Source organism: Girardinichthys multiradiatus, chromosome 14 (assembly GCF_021462225.1).
Source record: "Girardinichthys multiradiatus isolate DD_20200921_A chromosome 14, DD_fGirMul_XY1, whole genome shotgun sequence".
NCBI classification, from domain to species: domain Eukaryota; kingdom Metazoa; phylum Chordata; class Actinopteri; order Cyprinodontiformes; family Goodeidae; genus Girardinichthys; species Girardinichthys multiradiatus.
In genome coordinates, this window is record NC_061807.1 from 16,597,856 (window position 1) to 16,624,763 (window position 26,908).

The 26,908-nt window shown below is 41.4% G+C and overlaps 1 protein-coding gene across 2 annotated transcripts; it reads right to left on the reverse strand.

Moving 5' to 3' along the window:
• Window positions 1-123: 123 nt before the first annotated feature.
• On the reverse strand, window positions 124-23,807 carry tmem102 (transmembrane protein 102). Of its 2 annotated transcripts, none has more exons than XM_047386175.1 (6): window positions 23,312-23,807; window positions 19,235-19,446; window positions 7,823-8,158; window positions 5,153-5,346; window positions 4,794-5,006; window positions 124-4,705 (listed from the first exon to the last, which is right to left on the reverse strand). In XM_047386175.1, the coding sequence occupies exons 2-6, from the start codon at window positions 19,434-19,436 to the stop codon at window positions 4,106-4,108; spliced, it is 1,545 nt and encodes a 514-aa protein (XP_047242131.1). In that variant the 5' UTR covers window positions 19,437-19,446; window positions 23,312-23,807; the 3' UTR covers window positions 124-4,105. The 2 variants fall into 2 exon arrangements, with proteins under 2 accessions (XP_047242131.1, XP_047242132.1); XM_047386176.1 differs by lacking the exon at window positions 23,312-23,807 and adding an exon at window positions 22,929-23,256.
• Between the last annotated feature and the right edge of the window lie 3,101 nt (window positions 23,808-26,908).

Consider the following 26,908-nt stretch of genomic DNA (forward strand, 5'->3'; position numbering starts at 1 on the left):
TTTATGTTCATACAGAAGTGTCTTTGCAAAAGGCTATGCTGTGGCGCCCTCTGTTGGTTATTTTACGTAGCAGCAGCAAAGGTCTGATGGTTCTCTTTTCAACAGGCAAAAACTAAAGCTGAGTTTTTGTTTTTAATGTAATGATTTATTTCATGCTAAAGCCCAAACATTAATCAATAAAAACCCCCAAGAAATAACGAGCAGTAACAAATATAGCAAAGATTAGTCAACAGTTTTTACAAAAAACAGGAGGAAGAACCCAGGTAAAAACAGATGTGAAGCTGGGTTTCTACACAGCGGAGTGAGTCCAGTCCGGAGCTCTTTCAAAAAACAGAGCAGGGGAGAAGCGATGGATACATTCAGTTCATTTAGTGTGCTACTAATCCACAGCAGATTCATCGAAGGTTCATCATTAGGAACAGATCTGAAGCAGTTTGGAAATGTTCTTCATGCAGATACTATATCTGCTTCTCCTATTTTTATTTTTATTTTTATTTACAGCAGTAAATCCAAACTTAGCTCCAGCGGGTCTGTAAACGACCGGCGTCTCCACATGATTGCATATCTTCATTTACAACATCACACACACTACAAAGAGTCTAAGTGTACAAACCAAGCAAAAGAAAACAAGAAACAAATCTTTCCAGTGTCTAATCTTCAACCGAACATGAAGACCTTTTTACAGTAACTTCTATGAATCCAATCATAAAGTTATTTCTTTACTTATGAATTTAAATGCAGCAGAGTTCGCTTTTTCAGGGGGTAAAAAAAAGTGCTGAAAACACTGACATTCTGTACCGTATCAACAACACGCTTTGGTTTACATCCACTTCAGTCCAATCAGACACCATTTAAAAAACAAAACCGCAATAATTCAGTAGTAAGCACATGTTTGTTAGCAGAGGAAAGGAAACATTCCAGTAAAATTGAATGACCCACCATAAGAAGCAACGTTTCTCCATAAATTAGTTTGGAAACAGTGTTTAAAACTGATTTAAATTGATCAAAAGTCGTTTGTTCTGCACCTCCAACGTTTGCTGACTGAAAAACATAAAAAAATTAAATCATCTCAATACCACTGCAGAAGCATAAGCAGTGCGCTGGACCGATTTAGGAGTCGAAAACCTGGTTGTTATTAGTAAATACAACACAAACGAGATGAAGGTTTTTTTTTTTTTTTTTTAAAGAGGTTTGTTTTTCCAGAAGATCTGCATCTCTCCATCCAACCCCCATGAACGCACTGCAGGGGAAATAATTCACTGCGCAGCATCTGGAAACACATCCGCTCACTTACAAGACACATGAAGCTCATTAAGAGAGACCAACCAAGCAGAGGAGACAGGGGATGATTATCTGAATCAGCCGAGTCTCAAAGAAAGAAAAAACCCCAAACATCAGACACAGTTTGTCCAACATAAAGAGAACAGATGCATTTCAAATAAGATATAAGGAAAAACTGAGCACTTTGGGGGCAACTCGATTCAGTCAGACGTTAAAGCAAGCAGCCAAAATCTTTGAGAAACATTCAAAAAGAAACTTATCAATGAAGTCAGCTTTAAATAATATAACATCTGGCTACATGGAAGCAAAAATATAAAGATATGCAGAGTGGTTTCGAAAGCAGTAAAAGACAAAAACTGGCTAAACGATGAAACACAGCAGGAATACGTGATCATATCAACATATCATCCGCATATAAAGATAAACGCTGACATGCAGATAGGGTCACGCCTTGCCTTAGGGAAGTAATAACCTCGGGGATGTCAAGTTTTATGAAGGGTTAGGTTTTGCATAAAAACGTCACATAAAGATAAATATGACATGTTTCAAATGTAAATTACAGCCGGGTTGTCCTTTTTCTACTAGTGCATCTAAATCTGAGCAAAAACTATTAATAATTTAGAGGATTCCTGACGATGACGATCATTTTTTATTTATTTTTATTACCCAGCGCCCTCCACCTGTCTTTACACTCATAAAGATGTGCAAAAAGCCTGAAAATACTGCAAGTTCATTTTTCCCATTAGAAAAACAACAAATATTTTAAAGAAAAATCACTGATGCTCAAATTATTAGCATCCCTAACAATTCCTACAAAATAAACAAAACAGTTCTTTTATTATACATTTATTTAATCTTAAGTCTGGGACTGGTTTTAGTGGGGTGCAGATATAACACGACACCCAGCCCTAATGCTTTTAGCCTCGCTTCAAAAATGGAAAAGATCAGGGAACATGCTATTTAAATAAGCCAGAAGTGTGCTGATCTTTCTTTTCCTGGTACCTGGTAGGGTTTGTCAACTGATTTACAACTATATCATTTTGCTATATGTGGCCAATATGTTTAAGGACAGATGATAACATTGGAGCTACTTGCTCTGAGACCTTCTGGTGGTTGAAGCTCATTGCTCACCAAGCTCCATCCCAATCAAATGTCCCCCAATATTCCAGATGTAATGACAAATATATGAATCCACCAAGCCTGCAGCAGTGAATCCATGTTTAACCATTTCAAACCAAATTATTATTGTATCACTACTGTGAACCCATTCCATTGACATAAAAACAGTAGCTTGGCATTGCTAAGGCTGCACACAGCTGGGTGTTGGATGTTTGCCTGACCTGCATTTATCCAAACACTCGACCAGGACCCATGAAGCAGGAACAGCAGTTCTTCCTGTAAACAGATTTAAAATGCATTTTTTTATGAAGATGTGGAACAGATTACAGTCGGCAGCTCTTAAAGGACAGACGGCAGTCAGATTTGAACAACGTTTGCGGTCAGTGGCCTTCGTTAAACTGGACGAGGTTAATTATGTTCACATTACGGCAGCAATTTTAGACCCGTTTGAAGTTTTAAAGTCGCCTCGTATTTTTATGTGGTCCTTGCATATTTTAAGCTTCCATCGTTTCGTAAATAAGAACCGCAGTAGTGAAACACATTTAGAAAAAAGCCTTGATGGCCTTTACTCTCAGGCTTTTTGTGAGTAGGTTTGACAAAAAAATGATTAAATATTTACTGGATACTACATACTTGAATATGAGCTGGACCAGAACCTCTTGCACAGAGCCATGAGATGACATGTGTTGTATTAACAGAACACACATTTGATCTGTAACCTGTGCCCTCCCTGATCATGACCCTTCCTTCACACACTTTCTAATAGTAAAAGGAACGATTTACATCTTCTATTAGAGCTTATAGATCATATTCTGTTAGCTTAGCATTTCTGCAGAGCGGTTTAAATCCATCAGAGGCAGCTAAATAAAAAGTTAGAATCTCTTCCTGCAGTTCAGAAAAGAGCCTGACTTGATAGACGTGCATTTATCTATTCGCCTTTCTAATTGATTTAAAATCAATTTGTTCTGCTGGTTCCTCTGGGACGAACTGTTTCTGCTGATTTATGTGCAGCAGCCGAGTCACGGAGACGTTCGGAAGAGAAAAATGTACATTTGGATCATAAATAAAAACGCCTCCTTTTGCGAAACCGATCAATTTGCAGCTCTTTGGTATGTTAAAGGATATTTGAGTGATGCGAAATGTTAATACGGGCTTTAAACGGAAGAAGAAAGAAACATAAAAAAAATGCCGTGCATACCTGAGAAAAGTCAAACAAACCGTCACAGGAACCGAGTGAAGATAAGAGGGAAGAAAGTAGCTTAAAAGAGACTCTCTGCTCAAGGAATCAGCGGTTCTCCTCACAACAATACAATCAGTTTCATGAGCTCGTTTTCTTCTACTACTGAAGAATCCATCGCCGCTGTGACGTGAAACAGAAAGAGCTGAAATGTACAGAATCAAAAGGTTTCTGTGGAGGGGTACATCATGTTCGGACCCCCTAAGGCAGACATGTACACACAGTCTCCGGTTCTTGTTTTAAACAGCAAAATAGGTGCTTAAGGTCCAAGTTACAGCTGTTTGGTCTCCGTAAGGCCAGCTTGTTAGGAGATGACCATCGCCATGGCAACAGCTCGATGATGTCGGCTAATTGAACGCCCGTTGTCAGGAGTAAATGTGTGTTTTTTTTTTTTTTTTTTTGGTTTTAAGACTTCATCAAGCAGCAACGTTGCCTCCGTCCTGGATTTAAACGTGTTTTCTGGATATCTCAGTAGAACTTGTCATCGATGCGGAAGTGCGGCCTGGACACGTCGTCGGGGTTCAGGAAGACCGATATGGATTTCCCGGGGTTCTCCGTGACCAGCTGCTGCAGCCGCTGAGCCAGCTTGTCCTCCGAGGGCGAGATGATGCCGTTGGCCGGGTGGTGCCCGGGCGAGCCGTGGCCGTTGGTGCCGGCCGTCAGCTCCTTCTTCAGCTGGCCCGCCTGCCGGGCCTGGTCCAGGGCCGCCCGCAGGTGTTCGCTGGGATCCGAGCGCACGTGAGCCAGCTTCCTGGCGACCAGCAGTGCCTGGCTGTCGCTCAGGTGCTCCAGCATGTTGCACTGGGGCAGGAAGTAGTTTGGGCAGTTTTTCCCCAGGATGCAGTGAGCCAGGTCGTCCAGGAGACCCAGGAGGAGGCGGCCGGGGGTGTCCGATTCGGGACAGGACAGGTAGGCGGCGGGGAGTCGGTCACAAGCCCAAAACAGAAGCGTGCGCAGGTGGTAGAGGCTGAGGCCCGTTCGAGGACGGGCCAGGATACGGGACAGCACTGCCTTGGCTGCCTGGAAAGCCTGGGCCATGGGGAAAGGGATGCACTTCTTCAACTGAACCTGGTCCGAAGAATCGTGTAGGAGCAGGATTAGTATAAATATTCAGGAAAAAGGGACAAAAAACGAGACTGAATGAAAATCCCCTCACCTCACTGCGTGAGAAGGCCAGCCTCCACTCCCTGTCAGGCCGACCGCCCAGCGGGGAGCAGCAGGGCAGCAGATAGAAGCCAGATATGGCCTCCTCCTCTGTGATTTTACCGTCCCAGAAGTGGTTGGCTGTCAGCCAGCCCTGAGCCACGGCGGGCCAGCCCCGAAAGGAGACCACAGGCAGCAGGTCGTACAGAACCCGGCTGGATCCCGCCTGCAGGAAGGACATGATTTATACTTCGCTCAGCGCTTTAATCACCACAGCGATGTGAAACTCTCCCTCCAGCAAAAGCTTTCTGATTCAGACCCAAGCAGAACCGCTCATTTTTATTATTAAGAAAGAAGCAGCGGGTTTCGTACCTGAAGGACGATGGTGGTCAGGGGTCCGTTCCTCTCCAGCCGTTCAGGGGTCGGGATGCCTCTCTGGGGGCTGCGCCTCAGCTCATCCACAGCCGCGCTCACAACCCCCCAGAACCAGTCTGTCACCAAGGTGGGGGAGAAGTAGCACCCGTCCAGGGACTGAGGAGAGCCCAGGGAGGGGATAGAGCCTTTACCTGAACAGGGAACCAGGTGAGACAGATCCATCAGCAACATGTAAACGAAGACTTTACGGTCTTCATAAAGTTTGGGCTACAGGGGGTTGATTTCATGTCTGCTGAACCATTCCTGTATTAATCTGCTGAAAGAGGCGATAATGAAACATTTATAGTTTGTTGGCAGAAGCCAACAGATTTTTCAAACTAACGAGATTCCCAGAGCCCTCGCAACAGAAACAGACCCACAGCATCACACATCATCCACCATGAGCGTAAGGTGCTTTTCCTCATGTTCCTCCTCTGTTTAAACACCGAACCCACCAGGTATGCTTGTTGCTGAAAACCTCCATCTTAAAAAGGACCAGCAGGGCTCGGCAAACTCCATATGTTTACTTTATGATGGCCGGACAGACAACTCGTCAACATGATTTCGCTCTTTGCTGCATTTTTGTTTTTAACAGTGAGCACTGAAGATGTTTTTACTTTAAACTTCTCAATTTGCGCTCTGACCGTAAATATGGACGGGTTTAGGTGAGTAGCTATTTTCCTGCAGGCATTCCCAGATTTATGGAGGTCGATACATATCTGGCTTACTTGAACAGGATGTTCTTTTGTCTTTCCCATTTTAAAGAGCAGCCAAGAAACAGTGAATATTATACCCCACAGCATGAGGAAGTCCTGGAGGACCAACTAGAGGCTGCGAGGCACTCTGATCAGCGTAAGGGAGTGAAGCAGAACAGTTTTCAATTGGATTTAAGGCTAGATTTTGACTAGGCCATGCTTATAGGTTTTTTTTGAGATTGTCCGGTATTCAGCCCCATCAACTCTACCAGATTTCTTACATGTCCTGAATATTAAATGTGTGTTTTTTTTATAGCACATTTTAAGAACAGCAAACATTGAGCAAAGGGCTTTACAGTCAGAATAAAAAATGTACTCCGCGAGCGCACACCTCCGCCAAGGCAATAAGGTCACTGACACGTCAGCTTTTTCCCATAATGATGAGCTCTACTCCGGATGACTTCTGGCCGCTGCATGTCAGCTGCTAATAGGGTGGCGAACCAGGTGGAAATTCCAGGTTGTCGCACCACGATCAGTCAATGACGAAGAATCCTTTACAAAATCCTGGATCCTGATGGTGTTCTGCATCGCCACTAAAATCTAATCATCTGTTCCCCATCCTAACACGCTCCTTGTCTGGAAATTTCATCCAAATCCATTTAAAACGTTTTGAAAAATTTGGCAGAGAGACAGACAGCCGACAAAAAAAAAAAAAAAAAAACCCTCCTTGGCGGAGGAAGTAAAACAAAAATGCTGCAAAATCAGTTCATCGGTTCATTCGCTATAGGAGTCAAATAAGGAGGTGTAAAGCAGACTATTGATTTAAATGTCTCTGTGGTCTGAGCAGTGCTTACATAAATAAGTAAGCTGTTGCATAATTTTGATACAGCTACCCCAAAGGCCTGCTCACATTTATATTTTAGTCTCGGATCATCTGAGAGACACTGGCTGGTTGACTGGAGTGCTCTTTATTCAAAGTTAACAGGAAAATGTTCACACCTGGAAACGGACAGGAAGCCAGTGGATAATCAGCGTTACTTTGTGTTGTTATTTCAAATAAATCTCAGTGAAATGCATCGACGTCTGGGGCCGCACCCTGACAAGATGTGGACAAGTTCGAGGGGTGGGAACACTTCCGAGGGGCAAAAAGTGGAAAGGGGTCAAGATATAAATATTCCACTGAAATCCATCATTCAGTCGTGGCCCAGGTGGGACGTCAAGAGAAGCTGTCAAGAACCTGAATATTAAACAGTGGATTTTTCTATCTTTCAGGGACATATTTGGTGTGACACATACTGTCATCTAGCCTGATTTAATCATGTCCCGCTGCCTCAACAATTACAGCACCCTGAGGTCTTGTGGGAAATGTTATTACACATCCAGAAAATCCAGCCGATGCTTCTTCCCAAACCGCTGAAAATTAAAGAGATTCATATCAATAAATGTCATTACTTTCCCCCACCCTCCGAGCTGCACGCTCACCAGCGTGCAGTAGATTGATGTTGTGGAGTAATCTGCAAACCGCTGTGTTATCTGGCACTTTCGACTGCTTAGTTATGCTCTAGAATGTTTTGGAGTTGAACTCTCGGGATGTTTTCTTTTTTTTCATCCGTTTTTCTTCCCAATTTCAACCGATCTGAGGAGTTTTATTATGAAGAACAGCCCCACTGCTGCAGGCTGTCAGCTGAAATTGCATCACGGCATCAAATTATCTGAAGAAAACATGGACTAAATCCAATCTGTTTCCAGTCTTCTCACCCTGCACTGCAGCAACACTTTCATCTTTGTTTATTCCAGCCTCTCATCACCAACTCATTCATTTTTCAATCCTTCCTCGCCAACGTCCTGTTTCTAAGTCCATATCCTTCTCATTTCCTCATTCTCCCTGTTCCACTCATGTCCTTGCAGTGATAATCCCACTCCTCCGACTCACCCATCTCCACCTCCTCCTCGTCCTCCTCCGCAGGGAGCCCGTTCTCCTCCTGGCAGCAGATGTTCCAGCGCGACAGGACGTTGGAGTCGCAGAGGCGCAGACTGAGCCACGAGTGGCACGGCGGCGAGTGCCTCATGTCAAGAGTGACCGGCTGGTTGCGGTCGTGAAGCTTCAAAGCGGGCACCAGCAGGGTGAAATCCAAGTCGAAGTCGGCCCCTTTGGCGTACTCCCCCAGGTCCTCGGGGTTGAGGTCCAGGACGCCTTCCCGGGCCCCGCCTGATAGGAGGAGGTACTCGTTGGCCACCGGGAGGCGCTGGTCAACCTTCTGGACTAAACCTGGCAGGGTTGGAGAGGAGAAAATTATATTAAGAGTTTGTTTTGGGTTTTTATCACAGCAGCAGAGCTGACGCAACAAAGTAAAGAGCAGAAAGAGGATTCTCACGAACACGTCTGTTTATTAACATGTTTTTCAGACGTCGAGGCAAGTTTCAGAGTTTAGATAAGAGGTCTGGCAACAGAGAACAGCAGCTCAGCATGTCAGAGAGCCTGGAGAGTTTCCAGCTTAATTTGGGTTGCATATATTTATGAGCGTGAGCTGCAGAAGAAAAAACATTGTGAGTGAAGCATCAGGCGCTAATAATCACTTCAGGGGCAAAATGTGAGGTCAGCATAGGTCAGAGTTCACACAGACCCTGCATGACCATTCACTGTCAGCTGCTTTCCCTGTTTGCAGACGTCAGCATCAATTTTTACTTGTTTAGTTGAGTTAATCATTATTTTCCAGGCTTAAGAAAGAGGAACTTTAATGACATCTGCTGGTCAAGTTCTAGATTGCAATTGAAAAAAAAGCCACTTCTGCAGATTAGAAGCAGCAATGTCTAATATTAATCACAAAAATGAAATCAAACCTAATTTCATACAATTCTTTCAAAAGCAACAGACAAATGAATCGCAGGTGGTCCTTGTGGTAACAGAACATGGAGGGAAACGCGGGAATAAACAATCAGCAGTCAAAAAAGGTACCTTGTACAATTTATTGTGTAGATGGGATCTAACCAGCTGCTGAGGAAACTATTGATTCATGTGTTTTTAGGCTTTACATTCCCAAAGTAAAGCTGGCTAAGTGTCCTGAGAGGTCTCCAAAGGGTCTACAACACATCCAGACAGTTGATAGAAAGTGCTGCATTTACAGCATCTAAAGGGTTCCTATGACTGAGGAAAACAATGAAGACATTTAATTGCAAATATTACTTATATTAACTTTCTGTCCCTGTCGTTTTTTGATAAAAAAGGGCCAACTGCCTGTGTGTTCAACAAAGATTTACAAATAACAGCATTGCTCTGTGTTCTCCTTATTTTTCTTGTCCTTCAGACGTTGTTCGGTGCTTCTGTGAGGTTTCTGCTGCCTGTCCTCTCCATCCCCAGGCGGTCACAGAGGATGGTTGCTCATACTGAGCCGGATTCTGCTGAAGGTTCCTTGCTGTTAAAAGAGAGTCGGTCCTCTCTACTATCGCCACATGCTTTCTGAAGCTGTAAACTCAAGGCTTAGTGGAATCAGCTGGAGTTAAATAACTTTCTACTTCATTAAAAGAAATGATCTATTGATCTATCCGACTGTACCATAATGTAGATTAAACTGGACGATATTTAGGTGGATCTGAAACAGACTGTATGATTGTAGGATTGTACTGGATCTGAACCGCATTTAGATTGAATTATATTTTATATAATTAAGTCAAAATTAATTAGACCGTTTGTCTTGTCAAGTAACTTGAAATGAGATTTGTTGTCAATTAGGATTATATATTTAAATAATGTAATTATAAAATGAAGTTATAGTTAGCAATAAATATGCTATTAAAACTATCCAACTTTAGCAGTTGAAATGTATCGATTATCAGTACATCTGTCAGATTTTTCTACAAAATATAAATAAATATTAGTCATCATCAAGATGAAGGACGGAAATATAAAGAAATCACAGTTATTTTGTAAAATAAGAAATAAAACTAAACTGAACAGTACAATTTGGTAAAAAAAAAAAAAAAGAAGCTTAAATTGGAGCAAAATAGAAGAGGATTGATAGGAGTCTATTAATTACACATTGATAATTCTTCTGATGCAACGTCTTAAGAAAGCAGTTAAGATAAAGACAAATTATACAAAGAACAAAATTAAGTAATAAATGTCTACATTTAATGTAACCAAGCAAATTACCCTTTACAGATCACGTCTTTCCTGACTTTTTAGTGACATCTGCTGGGAAAGTTGCAAACTGCAACCAACTATCAGCATCTGGAACAAACATGGTGGCCTTTGTTTGCCCATTCTGGGCTCTGTACCAACCTTCTAGTAGAGGACAATCCCCTGGGTGAGATAAACTGTTTATACTAAGGCGATGAAAACAGCTTCTCTTTTAGAAAACATAGCAATGAATAATATATTGTCATCGGAGTAGCTGGGTCCAGTAAACCTCGCACAGCATCTTTTAAAAAAAAAAAAAAAAAATAGCTGGATTAGGAATTAGACTGGAGCAATCCGATCATCATTCCTGCATTTTCCTGTTATATTTTAAAGCCTGCCAGTATTAGAATTCCCCAGAGTGTCTAAAATCCCTCTTCCCTGCACTCTGAAAACTTTCACATGAGAGAAACTCAAGCCTCCAAATCCCTTTACGACTACTTAGCTGTGTTGTATACTTCATGGGCTCTCGGCCCGTGGGGCCTTTAGGTTCTGGATCCGAGTAAATTATGTTCTGCCAATTTTAAAAAGAGTTTCTGAGGAGGAGCTCAATCCGACGGTCAAATGGTCCACAAGCAACTGCTACCTACTTCGGGTCAGAGGTGAAGCGCAGACATTTGAAAACACTCCACAGGGGGGAGATTGAGAGAGCTGCAGCACTGGTGTTTATCAGCCGGAGGGGACTTAAAAGGCTCCAAAAAGCTACAACGGGGGGCACCAGACCAGGCCAACAAGCTACGGTCGGGGGCGCAAAGCTGCCGACATGATCCCCTCATCCTGTTACATGGACACAAGGCTTCGGTCCCAGAGGGACGTGTACGGCTTTGGTGAACAGGCATGTGAGCAGGCATAAAGTGATGAAAAGTAAGGTCATAAAATCCTATTTTTCTCTGTAATGCTAGTATAGAAGACTAATTTATCGATTACATGAACATAAGCAGAGTCAAGGTGAAATACTAAACAATGAACTCATAATGTAGATCTAATATGGCAAGAAGCTGACAATAAGAAGTAAACGGTGAGGAAAGAGACCAGCAGGAGGAGGAACATCCAGAGTGGGAGTCAAACAGAGCTTTTTTTTTTTTTTGTATTTGACGACACTACAAAAAAAGCTTCTCCTTTCTGTCCTTACATTGCTCTGTCCAACAGAACTTCTTCTGAAAACCGCAGTTGTTAGTGGACTCATTTTGCTTTCAAATGCTCTTCCAGGACAGCTTGTATAGCTGCTTCTATAGCAAACATCAAACACTTGTGGAAAGTTGCACTCAGTGAAGGTGGGACTAGTGTTAATCTGAGTAAACTGAGTAAAATAAATAAGAATTAATGAGCGGGAGATTGTCTTCTCGGTTTCTTTCAGAGAGCTTCTGTGAGCTTTCTTCAGAGTTCAGGAGGTCTTTTAAGAAAAAAGCAGCTTCTAAAAGCTGAACTTCATGCTCCCTGTGGTGGATGAGCTGCCTCTGGTACAACTCATTTTAAACCCACTGAGAACTAAAGTTAAAGATCTGCTAGATCTAAACCAACTTACTTAATTCTCCGCATACCAACGTGACTCACATAAAAATACCTTTTTATGTTACCTAAGAAAGCTGTATTCAACTCATTGGACTCAAACGTAGCTCTGCAATAAAACAGTCTTTTTTAAAGACATGGTCATCTGCATACAGCAACACTTATATATTACATGGTAAAAATTGGACATTTAGGAGCCTGAATCAGGACACAAAGTAATAAATAAAATGTATTCATACAAGTTAATTTAACAGAAAAATACATTAAATAAATACATTTATCCATTAATAAAGATGTTAATTTATTACATTGTTAATGTAATACTGATGTGATTAAGGATTTATTCCTTCCAAAAATATGAGTTATTTCAGCATTTAATTATTGCACATTTCCTGTGCCATATAATGTAACCCATTGTTAGTCAACCTTTGACCTTTTCATCTGCATGCAGACTTCTGTTTCCAGTCACTTTAAAATAGCCTCCTAGATTTTGCCTTAGGCAAAAATGAACTCTGTCTACTCTGTGTGAAAAATTATTCACACTTTCCAACTCCACGCTATAACAATTTATTGGGTTTAAGCCCATCAGGGGTTCTGTTTAGTGTAATAAAGGTAGGGTGTGGCATAAGGAGATCAACACCCTGTATGGAGGCATGCCAAACCAAAAGAGCTCATTAAGACATACTCTTAAATTTAACCTGAACTATCTAAAGGTTTGCTACTATATTTCTACATTTCATTAAGCAACTAAACCTCTGAGAGCTTCTTTATTAATACTGACGTAACACTGGTAACTATTCTTACTAGTGCTTCTAAAATCCCATGAAAACTATAATGTGTAATTACTTCCCGACACCAGAGGATAAAACTGCACACCAGACCTAACTAAAGTAGCAAAGGGGAGCAGATTTGATGTTGTTTTTGGACTGATCCCAGAGATAAGGTGGAGTTTCCCTTTCAGCTGCTAAATGACAGATTTCCAACTTGATTTCCAGCATTTTACAGCACCTGTTCGAGTAAAAAAGGATCAAAGCTGGGAGAGGAGAGGGCTGAAGAGCGGACATGAGATAACGGCTAAACCTCGGTACGTTTGTAGCGGAGCCTCCTCTGATTTATTTTTGGTTTAATCAGCCTCTATAATAAATTGGTTCAAACAGCCAAGAAAAGATGAAAAACAGTCTCACATACGTCCAGCTTCCATTTGAGTGGGGCACAAATTAAAAACGGTATCAATTAGTGAGCAGCACACCCGCTGCTTAAGTCTGAAGTTCTTCCAAAAAACACAATTTAATTTCTAATCGAAACTCTTAAACGGGCAGCAGGACGGACTGGCGCACACATATGCACACCAAATCCTCCAACACTCTCCAAACGTGGAAAACAGAGCGGGAATGGCGACGGTCCCGGCTGGTTTCACAGCCACGGATTAACCCTAATCCTATAACGGATGTCTCAGAATGTACGATTCCATGAGAGGACGTTTTTTCCTCCTCCTAAAGAGTCATTTCTAGACTGAACCCAATTCCGTGTCTGTCGCTCCTCAGTATGTGGAAAACCCAGGCAGAATTTCAGGAAATTAAAATCATAAATTAAACAACTGAGGCAGCAGCTCAGCTGAATTGCTGTGGATCAGAATTTAAAGTTGCACAGACTCACATCACAACTGCTCTGGTGATTTTACAGTCGCCATTAGACTACCAAGCACCCATCAGAGAGTCTTTGCTAAAAAAAAAAACTGTGTGATTTACGCTCTGAGTGAACAGTATGGACAACATTTTTAATTCAGACAGCCACCCTTTAACTTATCTAATGAAGATCAGGTTTCATTTTAGGGCATCTTTCCATTTTCTGTTGGTTTAGACAACAGAGTATGCAACATAAACCGACTGAGTTGCTACAACACAGTGTAATTTCTGCTCCTCCATCAGGTCGACTCACATCTTCAGCTCAGACAGGGTTTACTCCAACACGGGCCTGCCGCTCAGAGGGGAGATGTTCTGCCGCCTCGCCGTTCATGAATTCACACTATGGCAGCAGATTAGCTCAGAAACAGACGTTATAGATGCTAAAATGTGTGTGTGTGTGTGTGTGGGCGAGATAGGGATGAGAAATGACAGACGTGGTGCGTCTGAACCACCTACAGAGAGGAAGCCGTTGGTGCCTTTTCGGCTCCTCTTTGCCGCTTTGATCTCAGTAATACCGGCATATTATCCGCCGCTAAATGACAGCCAATTATCGATGAAGAGGAGAAATACCACGGCAGTTTGAAACCTTCACAGCAGCTCTGTCGCTCTAGACGCTGCCCCTGACGTTTGGGTATGTTTCTTTAATTGAATCAGTCTTGCAGACGGTAGCTGTTCTCCAGGTTTTTATTTGAGTATTTTGGATTCTCTATAAAACATTCTACAATTAGATTTAAGGCAAAAAAAACTGTCCATTTCTAGAAGAAAATAAAAAAACATCAAGTTATTTTATTGCTTTAGGTGTACAAGCAGGAAAAACAGATAGTATGAGATGTCTTAGGTGGAAGCAAGCCTCTCTGAGGAAAACCTTTCTCAATTTCTTCTTGAAAGAGAGGAGATCAATAGTTCCTGAGTCAGTTATTGAAAGCTGATAGTCAGGAAATATTGCTAACTGTACATCTGCAACTACAATAGCCTTCATCAACACTTTCAGCCACTCAGACAGCTGCAACATGGTCAGAAGATCCTGTCATCCTCTGATAGCTCCTAATTGTTTCACTGGTTGCCTCAGGAATGCTTAGAGATTTTAAACCCTTAATCACTTAATTGAATACTGTGTCAAAACCCCAGTCATGTTAAATTAGGAGCTGGGAAGACACCTTAAATGACTGATGAGATGTGACATATTCAGCCGTGTGGAGCCACGGGGACGTTCTTCAGTGTTTCAGTCAAAGACAGCAGTCTGATCTGTTGCCGAGGCGGCGAACTCATCAGCATCTGTTGTAATATTCACCGACACGCCAGCTTTTCCAACCGTAAAAACATGACGCTGCTGTGTCACAGCAAAAGCTGTCAGTGAGTAACAATGGCGGTTATTTCTGGCAGGCAGGAGCGCTGCTCGTTTGCCCTGATCGGGCCTCTTGTCTGAGCTGATGAACACAGTGCACAAACAAAGAGCGACTAATCAAATGAAGGTCTTTATTCATCTTCTGCGCCTGCGGTGCCGCGCTTGTCGCCCATACTGCCGAGCGAAGACGTGCTCTCAAATCCAAAACGGCGTTAACGGAGAATTAGTTGGGCGTGCGATAAAAGGGAAAACAACAGCTACACTCGGGGCGTTGGCGCGGGACCCCTCTGATGAGGCGGGAACGCCATCCAGCCATGAATGGGTCACACAAAGGCCTACCAGCGTTATACTGAAGCACGAGACGAGCCAGACGCTACGCCAAAAAGTCTGGATGAGAGAGCTGCTTCCTGAAAGTGAGAATGACCGGGATAAACATAGATGACTGTGTTCCCCTCATAGTTTAAAACTTGAACTGGGAACTGGTGGAACCCCAGTGTCGCTGTCTACAGGGAAGCCAAAGTTAATGTCCACATGAATTGAGAGGGCGCCGAACCCTCACACACGCACACAAAAACCGTTCTGCCCACATGGACGAGCCAAAAGTCTTCGTGTAAAATGCTTTACGGTCACAGCAGACAAAGATGGAGCTGTTCAGGCACAACGGCCCCGTGGCCTCAGGTTCGTTACGTTTCCACATCCCAACACTAACATTCTCTACTCATGCAGACCATACTTCACTGATTACACCGACGTCCACATACTCATCACAGGAAGAAAACGATTCACCTGATTTGGAGTAAATAAATTCATATTTTATTTACTTTTATACTTTGTGTGTCTCCTTTGTTGTTGTGGTCTTTGTGGGATGATCCAGAAAGGTGTTTTAGTTTTCTTAAGTAATTTATTTAAGTTGTTTACTCACATCTGCCTCCAGTAATCACATTTTAACCTCGATGTGCCCTCCGTCACGTCGCCCAAGTTGAAGTTACAATATCAACCACAGCAGCGGCGGTAAAAACAGCTAAAAACAAGGAGGAGGAAACCTGCTGGGTTCTTTTCACGCCGTAGTTGAAGCTTTTAATCCGTCGGTTTGTAACAAGTTTTTTTTCCTGAGAAAAACGTCAATCTCTGGGCCCAAACAGGACGATGTTTATGACTTCTGGAGTTCTGATCAAAAGCAGCCGTTTTCCTTGAGCTCAGAGCGAGGATGAACTCTGACCTTTACCCTAAAGCTGGCTAACAAAATCGCTCTTCCCCCAGTAGGGATCTGTTTTTTCTTTATCAGACTTCTTTAAAAGATTTATACAGTAGCCCCCACAGCAGCTGCCAGAAAGCGACCCGCATTGTTTACTCAAACATGAAGTAAATAAGAGCAGGTTCCTGAATCTGTCAGGCTGTGTGAGTTTAATCTTCTCTCCTGCATTTTCCTTGACAGCCCAAGTGAGGAGCTCAGACTTTATAAAAGCCCTGCAAAAGAGGAGGCGAGCCTACAAGCAGGCCCCTGTGCTGTAATAAGACCCCTCCCCCCCCCAGGACAGGACTATATCTGTTTCCTTTCATCCTCCACGGGGGCCTTAGGCTGCCGAAGAGGAAGCCGCCGCATGTTTGACTTTATATTTCCAGAATCTAACACAAACTTTCTGACTGTTCAAAGTGTCAAACTTTTATTTTTTCCCTCCTTCACACAGATGAAGCTGGAGCGGCAGGCGGCGCGGCGAGGCGCGGCGAGGAGTGTGAAGATACCAGTAAACCACTGGTGATTGAGCCGCCTGAAAAACCCAAAGAAACTATCAGGAGATCTTCAGGAAAATGACAGGAGCAAAGAGACTCGTACAGGGGGGAAAGAAGTAATATCTGCCTGTGTGTGGTGGCAAGAAGATGAGAAAAGAAAGCCTGGATTCCAATTTGATTTTGTGCAATTTTCACTGGCTGAGGGAGTCTGTTTGATACAAGCAGAGAAAGAAGCCTTGAAACTCTGCAGAGTGATCTGTCAACCAGAGCACTGCAGGATCTGTCAGAACAACTGCAAAACCGACTGATAGAATAAGGAAACACTGGCCTAAAAAAACAGCTTCTATATAATCTAGTTCTTTAATGTATAACTGGCTTACATCAATACACACGAGGGGTGAGAAACATGATCTTCAGAACAGCAGAAGAACAGAAAGACAAGCTGAGACACAGCCAACTGGTAGGGGAAACAGTGCCACTTATTGGACAAACGTTCACACTTCATCTTTTGTTTTTAACTTGCAACAAGAAAGCAGACCGACCCTCACTCAACACTAAGGTTTGTCCACCTTGTCCAGACATGGACATCAAGGATGGCTGCTTTCCATTCTATTCAAATTAAGTCTGGCTGATTTTCACTCGTTCCTCTCACTAATACTTTTTACACACTGCATCTACTTTGACAAACGTGTTGTCACCTATCTACAAAAAACTTCAACCGATCCTGTTGTTGACAGTAAAGGTCAAAGTGCAGCTGACGGCTCATCCGTGTCATGCAAAGGTGTTCCTGCTTGTCCGGTGATGCCACAGGAAACTAAGAAAACTAATTCTGGATATGTCTGAAAAATAACTGGCTCCCTGCAAACATCCAACACTGCACATTTTATTTGAAAACACAGATTTTCACTGTGCAGCACTGACACAGAGGCCTGCACTACACAGACAAATAGCCAATGGTGACTCAAGCAACAACGGCACTAATTTACAGCCAATAATAAAACAGAAACAGCAAAAAAGATGACCTTGTTCAAGCACACCGATTATTTACTACAAACAGAAACTGCTCAAAACAGAAGGGCAGCAGAGAAAATGTAAAGAACTCCCAGAATAGCACTGGTCCCTACTTATTTACCTCTGGAGTCAGAAAGTACATCTGGGAATGACACCGAACCCGACCCAACTGTGTTCCAGCTGCAAGATGGAAAACCAGTGGGATATGCTGAGTGCCTGACTCAGAAACAAGCTAAATACTCTTAGCAATACAAGCTAATTTCAGCACATTTCTTCACAAGCTGCACATTATATCAAACTGCAATCATCGCCACATCAGTATGTGCAATACGGCAGTATAGCGAAGGACTGCTTGGACATTATATTTGGTAGGCAATTAACTATTCTCCCTTTATCATGCAGCTCTCATTCTATGTATTTAAACATTAATGCAACATGTCCACTGACAGAGGTTGCACAGTACTGGGTGTTTTAATATGACATGAAGCATCAGAAATGCAAAGAAACAAGGCTTTTTCTGCTGCAATCAGTTACTTCAAACACATGGCAGCCACATTGGATTGAGCTAATTAGGGGTCCTGGAGAAACCTTCGACTTTTCCTAAGCTTCCAACCCGTTTTTTCAACTGGAACTTTTAACGCTGGAGTAAAGCTCAGTTGTACAATTAAACACCATCCATCAAATAATGATACAGCGCCACTGCACGAGAAGACTACTTTTTCCTCTTCTTTCTTTTTACCTTTAAAAAACTAAACTGAGATAATTTGGGTGTTCCTGTTACCTGCATGGAGGTACTTGGAATCTCTTTACCCCCTGAACACTACTGTGCATCAGAAATCCATCCGAGCTCTCATTCGCTATGTATGCAGCACATATGTGCCTGTCTAATAGTTATCTGACCTCTTGGGAACACTCAAAGCATTGACATTTCAGTCCCAGATGAACAGTTAATCCGTTAATATAAAAAACATAGACGTAAACATGATAATGAAATCATGGAAAGCTAACATAGACCATCCAGTAAACTGCATTCCACACTATTGATCCTGATATACTCACACTATTCAGACCAGAAACGTAAAAGAAATGAACACACATTGTTCATAAATCTGAGAAGGACTTGATGTTTCACAAAATCCAAATCATTTCCTTACGTTGAGATCCACATACCAGGTGTTATTCAACATGATAGCATTCACAGAAAGACATGAAACCATGTAACTGCAGCTTCCGAATTTACTGAGGTGGAGCTCAGTACAAAAAAAACGAGAACCACTGCTCGAAGCTCTTTCATAGACACAAAGTACTATGAATATTGTGCCCAACAGCATCCAGATGTTTTTAATACAGTTACTGTGACACAAGTAAACATGACTGCAACCAAAGCACAACCCTCATAAGACAGGGTAGCGTCTACCAGAAGAACACACCGTCATTATGGCATATTCCAAAAACGGCTAAGGAATGCCTTACGCAGTACAACAGTGTTCACACAGGCTCCTAACTTGGCCTGTCAGAACCATTCACATTTTTTGGTACTTCTAGTAAGGACGTTTCAAAATAAACACCTTTTACTGCAGTAGCACAATCTGACCATGCACAGGGGGCAGGAAGGGAGAAAAAAAAACTCCCCATAGAGATTATGGTCAGAGTGAGAGCTGCAGCACAGAGTAGCATGTTGGGCTCAATTTCCATAAGAACAACTTATTTTAAGGCTTTAATTCTTATTTTTACCAATAAATCATATGAAATATGATAACCAAGATGACCACTGCCTTAAAAACTACAGGGAGTCCTTACCAATTATCTGACTTTAAGAGCATTATACCAGGAAGGCAGCAGGTATACCAGAACTGAGTTCTGCAGGAGAAATAAAATGAATGTTTTTACCGAGCATGTTGAAGATAAAGTCCTTGGCAGTGTGGACCTCTAAGGCAGTCTGGTCTCCAAACTCCCCCTGCTCCAGCACCACCAGCTCTGACACTTGTGCCGACAGCTGCTCCAGGGTGGCCCCTGAGCGGAAGTCCACCTCGGACAGCTTCTTAACGGGGGCCGGTGAGCGCGGGGTCACCACGTTCATTAGCGACTCCATCTCAGCAACCCTGTGGAAAGAAGACAACAAAAAAGGAAGTCATTTCAGGAAGGCTAGGCGATGCGCAGGCATGGTAAGACTGACACAATTATTTAATTCTAAGGTTTAAACGAAGAAAAAAGTGGTAACAAACCTCATATTCACAGCTACATTTATTAAACTGTTATTTATTTTAAAATATTTGAAACCTCATAACTAACTTGCTGTAGTGCAGCCATATTATCTTCTGTGAGGCCTTATCAGGCTGTCTAACAACCGAGGAGAAACTTTGACCTGCTCTTACTTACAACGTTACTTCAGTTTATTCACATTTACAGACATTCACTCCTGCACAGCTCACTTAAGGTCCTGCCGCAGCATCTTTATCGGGATGAGGTCTGGACTTTGACTGGTGAAACACCTCAGCTGGTTGTCAGTTTTACAACCATTCTATTGAAAACCTCCCATTATGCATTGTTATGATTATTTATCTCAATAATTCTTCTAAATACCTGACTAGCAGGACAAAAACACTTATATACCATAAGGTTTATGGGTATGAAGTAGAAGCACGCTGGGATGAAATGGCATCAGGTGGAAATGAAGTGAGGTTACCAACTGGTAACGGTAAATTGACCCAGAAGGTAATGGACAATAATCATTATTTTGGTTTCATCCATCTAGAGCTGTGGTCAGCAAACGTAATGATCCCAAGAGCCACAGTTGCCTTTTTAATAACATTTGTCTCCAAATGGAAAACATACGCAACCCTCCAAAACAAACATAGCTCACTAATTTGTAGAAACATCTACTTTACTACTTTTTTATAGTTCGTTTAAACGAAACTATTTTGCTTTTTATTTCTAGGTTTTAAAATAAAGAAAAACAAAATCTTAGCTTAACAAATACAGAATATATCAGTTATTTGAATTTTATATATATATATGGAAAATACGTTTGCAACCTAAACAAATAGTGAACAAAATTAAATACAATCAGAAACACATGAAACTAGCCTTTTTAAATAATCTCTAAATTTAAACACGTTGTAGTTAAGTTATTGAGAGCCACTGTGTGAGGACATATTGGGCTGGAGCCGTAAATTGTAGACATCCGGTGCAGACGACACTGTTCCAGGATTATAATTCGCTCAAAACCAACATCGCCAACCTGACCCGTGCAATTTTTCCTCTGGAAACCCTTCTAAGTAAACTATGCTCCTTTCATTATTACTAATATTTATTAACTATCATTATAAATTTTGACAGTTAACATGCTAACTGACATATGTATTCATGGCTTTTTATTTATTGGACCTAAATGCAAGAAAAACACTATGTTATAGCCTAACCACCTGCAATTCAAAGTGTCCATGCAGCTGAACAGAGGTTTTATTTATTCGTAAATTCAAGGTTGGCTTTTTCCACTTGACATATTTTACAATAAACTGGTGCTGCTCATATTGCCCCATCCCCATCTCTGGGACATTTTGTACATATTGTGAGAATTACTGTAAGGAAATGAGACCGTGGGACTCCAATTAACAGCAACTACCAGCAGGAGGTCACTTAAAGTAATTTTGGTTTGAGCAAGGGTCATAATCTTTCATATTTCTTAACAGTTGATTGGTCCAAATGGTGATCAGAACCCCAATAAATTAAAATGGGCTCCAATATAAGTATTATACAATTATGTCAAATATAATGTGAGATTCTAACAGTTTTATAATATTCCTTCTTTGCTTTAATTCATTGAAACACTTGATATGACAACTGATATGCCATAATTAAATACCTAGGGACAAAACGAAAAGGACAACGTGGCAAAGCTTGCATGCAAAATGGGGTTAAAAATTGACCCAGAATCCAAGATAAGTCACGGCTAGCTGCATAACTCTCATTTTGCTAACTTAACAGAATGGCTGTCTGTCCATTTTTAGGTTTTGACTCCACATTATGGTCTACTGTTTCTGAAAGTTTCCATGTACCATGAAACAAGGTAAGGCTCTGTCTCTTCAAAGAACTCCAACTAATAACCACAGTGTATAAAACATGTAATTTTATTTCAAGCATATTCTTAATGTATGACCTGCTGTTATAGTGAATTCTTTTGTTGGATATGGCTGTCCAGGTTATTTACAGCCATGATGGTTTGATTGTTACATAGTGATTCCAGTTGGTCTTAAATGTAACATGTCATTATTTTAACTTTCTTCTAAATGTTTTGACTTTACAAGTGACATTTTGACTGTATGTTAGTATCAGCGAGTCTGGGCCACTGTTTTAGTTTCAGTCTCGGGATTTGAGATTACAGTAATAGTGAAATTTATTATGTAACACTAATAAATGTTTCGCTGAATAACGGACTATTAGCAGCAAATAAATATTTATTCCAACCACAGAAAAGCATTTCGTGAAAGTTTTAAGGGAATATAAAAAAAAATTAAAAAAAAGGTGGAACTAATGTCACTTTTTGTTTGTTAATATTCTGTTTTTGGGTCACTATTTTCAAGGTTTAATGTATATTAAGGGACATTAATTACACCAAAATTTTGTATTTTCTTACAGGCAATCTGTGCTTTGCTTCACAATCCTGCAGGTCTCACTTTTGCTTCTGCAACATTTTCTACCACCCTTTTTCCCTCCACTAAACTTTCTGATAATTTGCTTGGGTACAGTACCCTGTAAAACAACCAGGATCTTTAGCACTGACGTGTGGATTACCCTCTTCGTGGAGGGGGCCAGTGACTGTCTGCTGAACAACTGTCAAGTCAGGACTCTTACCCATAACGGTAGAAGCCATAAGAAAGTAATGACACATTTTTGTATTAAAAAATGCTTTTTGATCTTGTGTGAAATTCTTATTTCCTGTAAAGGTGGGTTTTCACAAGTGCATGTTATTATCATCAAAATTACCAGAAATAAAGACTGGAACTTTATAATTATGTGTGAATTATGTGTGTAATCTATAGTATTCAATATTCACTTTTTGAATTAAGTTATGCTATCATTTGAAATTTATTATAATGGTATTTTGGAATAAATCTCTTTACATCTCATTTTAACGTTTGGCTAATATACCTGAAATGACTTTAATCGACAGATTCCCAGACAAAAAACAAGGAAATGGCAATAAATTGATTATCTTGTCAACTATACCTTCAAAACTTATATATTGTTTACGTTGCTATGGAGACCCGAATTCCGCCTGTAGCGTTGACGAGCGCGTGAGATGACGGTTGACGGAGTTAGCAGATTAAATGTACCGAGGGCTAAATGAGGCAAAATATTTTACATGCCAGGACGAAACTTTTACAGAAATGTTCGGTATTGACGGAAAACACGTTGGGTTTGAAGTGTGCAATTGTAGAGTAAACTGTAACAAAATAAACCGGGGGAAAAAAGTTGTAAACAAAGTTGCGTCGTGTTGGAACGCCAACATGGCCTCTGCCCCTTTAAACTGGGTCAATTAGCGAGCCAGCTACTAAGCTAATAGCGAACAAAATTAGCCTACCTGCTCTCGGAATGTTGTTGACACCTACACCTTAAACACTTGAACTGTTATAGCTACAATGCTAAAATAGTTATAGTATCTCTGTGTCATACAACTGGACATGTTGCATTCAGGTGCTACTGGAGCTTCAACCAAAAACAGCTAATGTGGGTTATTAGCCAACTAGCTTTGGTAAATTAGCACTCTAGCTAACATGTCAAATTTGAGACAAGTGCAGCGCCCCACACCCACGCAACCAAACGCACATCCACGGTCACAACAGATGCGTGTACGCACACACACGGCTTCGTTAGCTTCAAGACGACTCACACACACACACACGGATCCATGAGAAATGATTAGCTGTTAGGCTAAAAGCTGACCCTCAACATACACAAACACACCCTTTTAAAACGGCGAAGTGCGGCACTTTTTTCGCTATCTCCTGCCTCTGCTGCTTTTCTGGTCCCCGAGCTCCAATCCGCCTTCCTCAGCTGTCATTTCCAACAGGATCCAAGCGCCACCACCGCTACCACCTTCCCCCTGGCAACACCGCCCCACAAATCATGGTCCTCCTCAAAGGATCCAGGGATTAGCAGCATGGGTGGTGGAGTGAAGTGTACGCCCCATACTGAGGGGGAAAATACACACACGGGTTTATAAGGTCAGAGTTATGAATGAAAACGGATCTGTGTTTCTGAGAAGATAAAATGCAAGGTTTGGGTTTAGCTAGAGGAGGAACAGGGAAGTTTCATGACTGCACAGAGGACTGCTGAGAGGAATTTATCATTGCTGCATTTGGACATGACTCCTGATTCTAGGATATTGTCATACTATGTTGACAATAACTGAGTAAATGCTACTTAATATACAAGCGATTGTCACACCTGCTCATGAAAGTAGATCCAATTATGGTAATACTACAGGAATTAGTGGAATCCATGACTAGGGGCTTTGATGAGTGTGTGGGAATTATCTGGGAGCAGATGAGGACACTGGTTCAGGCTGCTGGTTAATCCAAGTGATTGCACACAACGTTTTGTTTTTTTTTCTGAGCCCGAATTTCTTTTAACAGAATTATGGGCTCTTTTGCTTATTTTAACAAATTTTATGTACACTTTTAGAACAATCGTCTACAAAGAAATAAAAAAGATCTACATGTTAAGGGATTTGTTTAATTAACATATATGCTAAAATAATCTGTAGATAGTGTATCAGACCAGAAACTCAAAATGTCCGAGTTTAGAAAGAAATAGCTGAATTTTAATTACATTTATTTGTATTGCGCCAGTTTACAGCAAAGGTAATCACAATCCAATTTAAAAATACTTAATTAAATGTTGCTGTATCTCTTATTATACAGATTTCTTCAAAGAATTGTAGATGGTGAAGGATCTCCTGTAGCTCCTGTAGCTGTCAGAATTACAGTGGATCTGAAGAAGCCTCTGACTGAAGACGTTCTAATATACTTTTATGGCTTCAATAGCCACAGTAATATCTCTTCTTTACAGCACCCTCAACACTTATTAGCCCAGCTAGTAAAGATGGATAAAAAGCCTTCCATCAAATTCAGCAGCATAATCTGACACTGAAAAATTCAGATAAATCCTACATATAATTTGTGCCACAGTTTTGAACATAAAGGTCCAGCAGTCGAAAAAAGAACAAACGTGCAACAAAATAAATATGTCATAGGTACTGGAATGTGTCATAAAATATATATTTAATAATGAATGGAGTATATATTTTAATTAAACATGTGCAGTCCCTCACAAAGCATGTAAAACAATTTCTCTATTGTCAGTAGGGTGCAGGGGGTGCCATCTCACCATTGACTGCACATGCACAAACGCAATAGAAAACATAAAGGCAAAACTGAAATATCAGTTTAATTGTTTTTCTAGTGTTTGGGTCCCCCCTTTCATTCACCCAAAATAATTTTCTTAGTGGCCTAAAGGCTCTAAAATGTTTTTTTACTTGACAAAGCCAAGGTCTACTACTTTCAGGTGGTCATTTGTAAATGCAGTATTTAGTTTCTCAATGGCCATATCATTGCATCCAAGGTGGTAAGCATACCATCTATGAATGCACAAATTCAGATGGAGAAACATGGAGGCATGTATCCATCCTTCCTTGTGTCAATGGTTTATGCTAGTTTAATGATGTGGAAGATATTTTCCTGGCACGCTTTGGCTCCCTTAACTGAACAGTGTTTAAATGCTGCAAACCTACCCGAGCACTATTGCTGAGCATATCTATTCCTTTTTGAACATGGTGTGCACATCTTCTGATAGCTACTTCAAGTCGCACCATGTCACAAAGCTCAAATCATTTCAATGTGGTTTCTTGAGCATGACAGTAGGTTCCAACCTACTCCAATGGCCACCAGATGCGGGGAAACCTATCATGTCAATATGAACCAAAATCCATGACAAATGTTTCCTACACTTTGTTGAATCTATGTAGTTCTGAAGGCCAAAGGGCATCCAACCTATATTTGTGTATTATTTGTACTAGCAAAGTCCACCCATAATTTCTCTTTTCCATTAGTACCTGTTCGACTCAACTTGATTTGGCTCTACTAGAATCTACATGGTTCGGCTTGTCTCTACTACAATGGAGTACCACCTCCGTGCGGGTGGGGTCGTCATAGTAACAAAGCCCGAAATGTTACGTGACATGATTTGTGTTTGACAAACCACCCTCTAGCTCCCTGTGTATTTTCTCATCAGCCACCAAGCACAAAAGTGTCTCCACCTCGTTGTTCGACCACAGTGTTGATTAGTGTTACCATTTTCCTGACTGTTGTGAGTTTAAAAAAATGGCAGGTTTGATTCTTGTAATGAAACCATTCTCATGACTCAGTGAGTGACGCCATCCCCTAGCCAATCAGAGACCAGCAATGGATAGTGGGTACTTGTACCAAGTATAAGTATCCAATGGAAAACTCTAAAAACCATGTTGAGTAGAGTAGGTACTAGTGGGTAAGGTGTTAAAGTGGCCAGTGAGTGTATATACTTGTGCCTTCATGTATGATTTTGACTCCTTGTGGATTTTTTCCAATCCACAATAAATTCAAATTCAGCTAGAGTGAAATCTGAGGTATTCTCAACCTTTAAACACAGTATCTAGCTCATCAGAGACAGGATCACCATAACATTTAAAATTAGTTTTACAAAGCAATCTCACATAAGCTAAGGGTATAAGTCCCCTCGTATCATACACACGTGATAGCTAAATATGGTTCAAGAAAGTTTAGTTTAACCGACTTTCAAGACATTTTGGGTGATCTCATTTACCCAAAGTAACCCCAGCCACCACCTCTGTCGGCATCCCTTCTCCCAGCTGGCTAATAACAATTTCCAGACATCAAATTTCTCTGTGAGATGGCTGCTGCTGATATGCCGTTATGATGATAAAGGTAACAAAGCCAGCTCCCTCTGGTATCATCCCTTTAGCTCCTCTGACGCATTGTGTTGCTGTTACACCTGTGCTCCTGACTGAAATGAAATGATTGAGTATATATAAAGAAGTAAGAAAAGAAGGGGCTGTGGTGTCCATTGAAGAAAGAATATAATCAATCTGAGGCTTTGGTAGCACTGACCGTCACTTAAGTGGCTTTGAAAAGTCAGAGAGGACGCCAGGATGTGGGGAACGTTCAGAAACGGACATTACAGCCTCTATGCTGCACTGTATGAGCCGGCGCTGCCCCCTGATTGATGCCTCTGAGAGAGGATTTGGCGTTTCCTAGGTGTGTATCATAAAGCATAAACTTTAATATATTGCTTTGCGTGTGTCTGAGGGCAGGTGTTTGTGCGTCGCCCAATCCATGTGAATGAGACAGAGGAAGTTATTTGAGTCAGACGTCTAGGGTAAAGAGTTTCATTCAGTTCCTCTGATGGAAGATCCAGAGAATACACATCCATCCAGAGCCAGGCCATCAGCTCTTATAAGCTCACCATTACCTGACTCTCACACAGATTTACTCTTTATTTTGACCA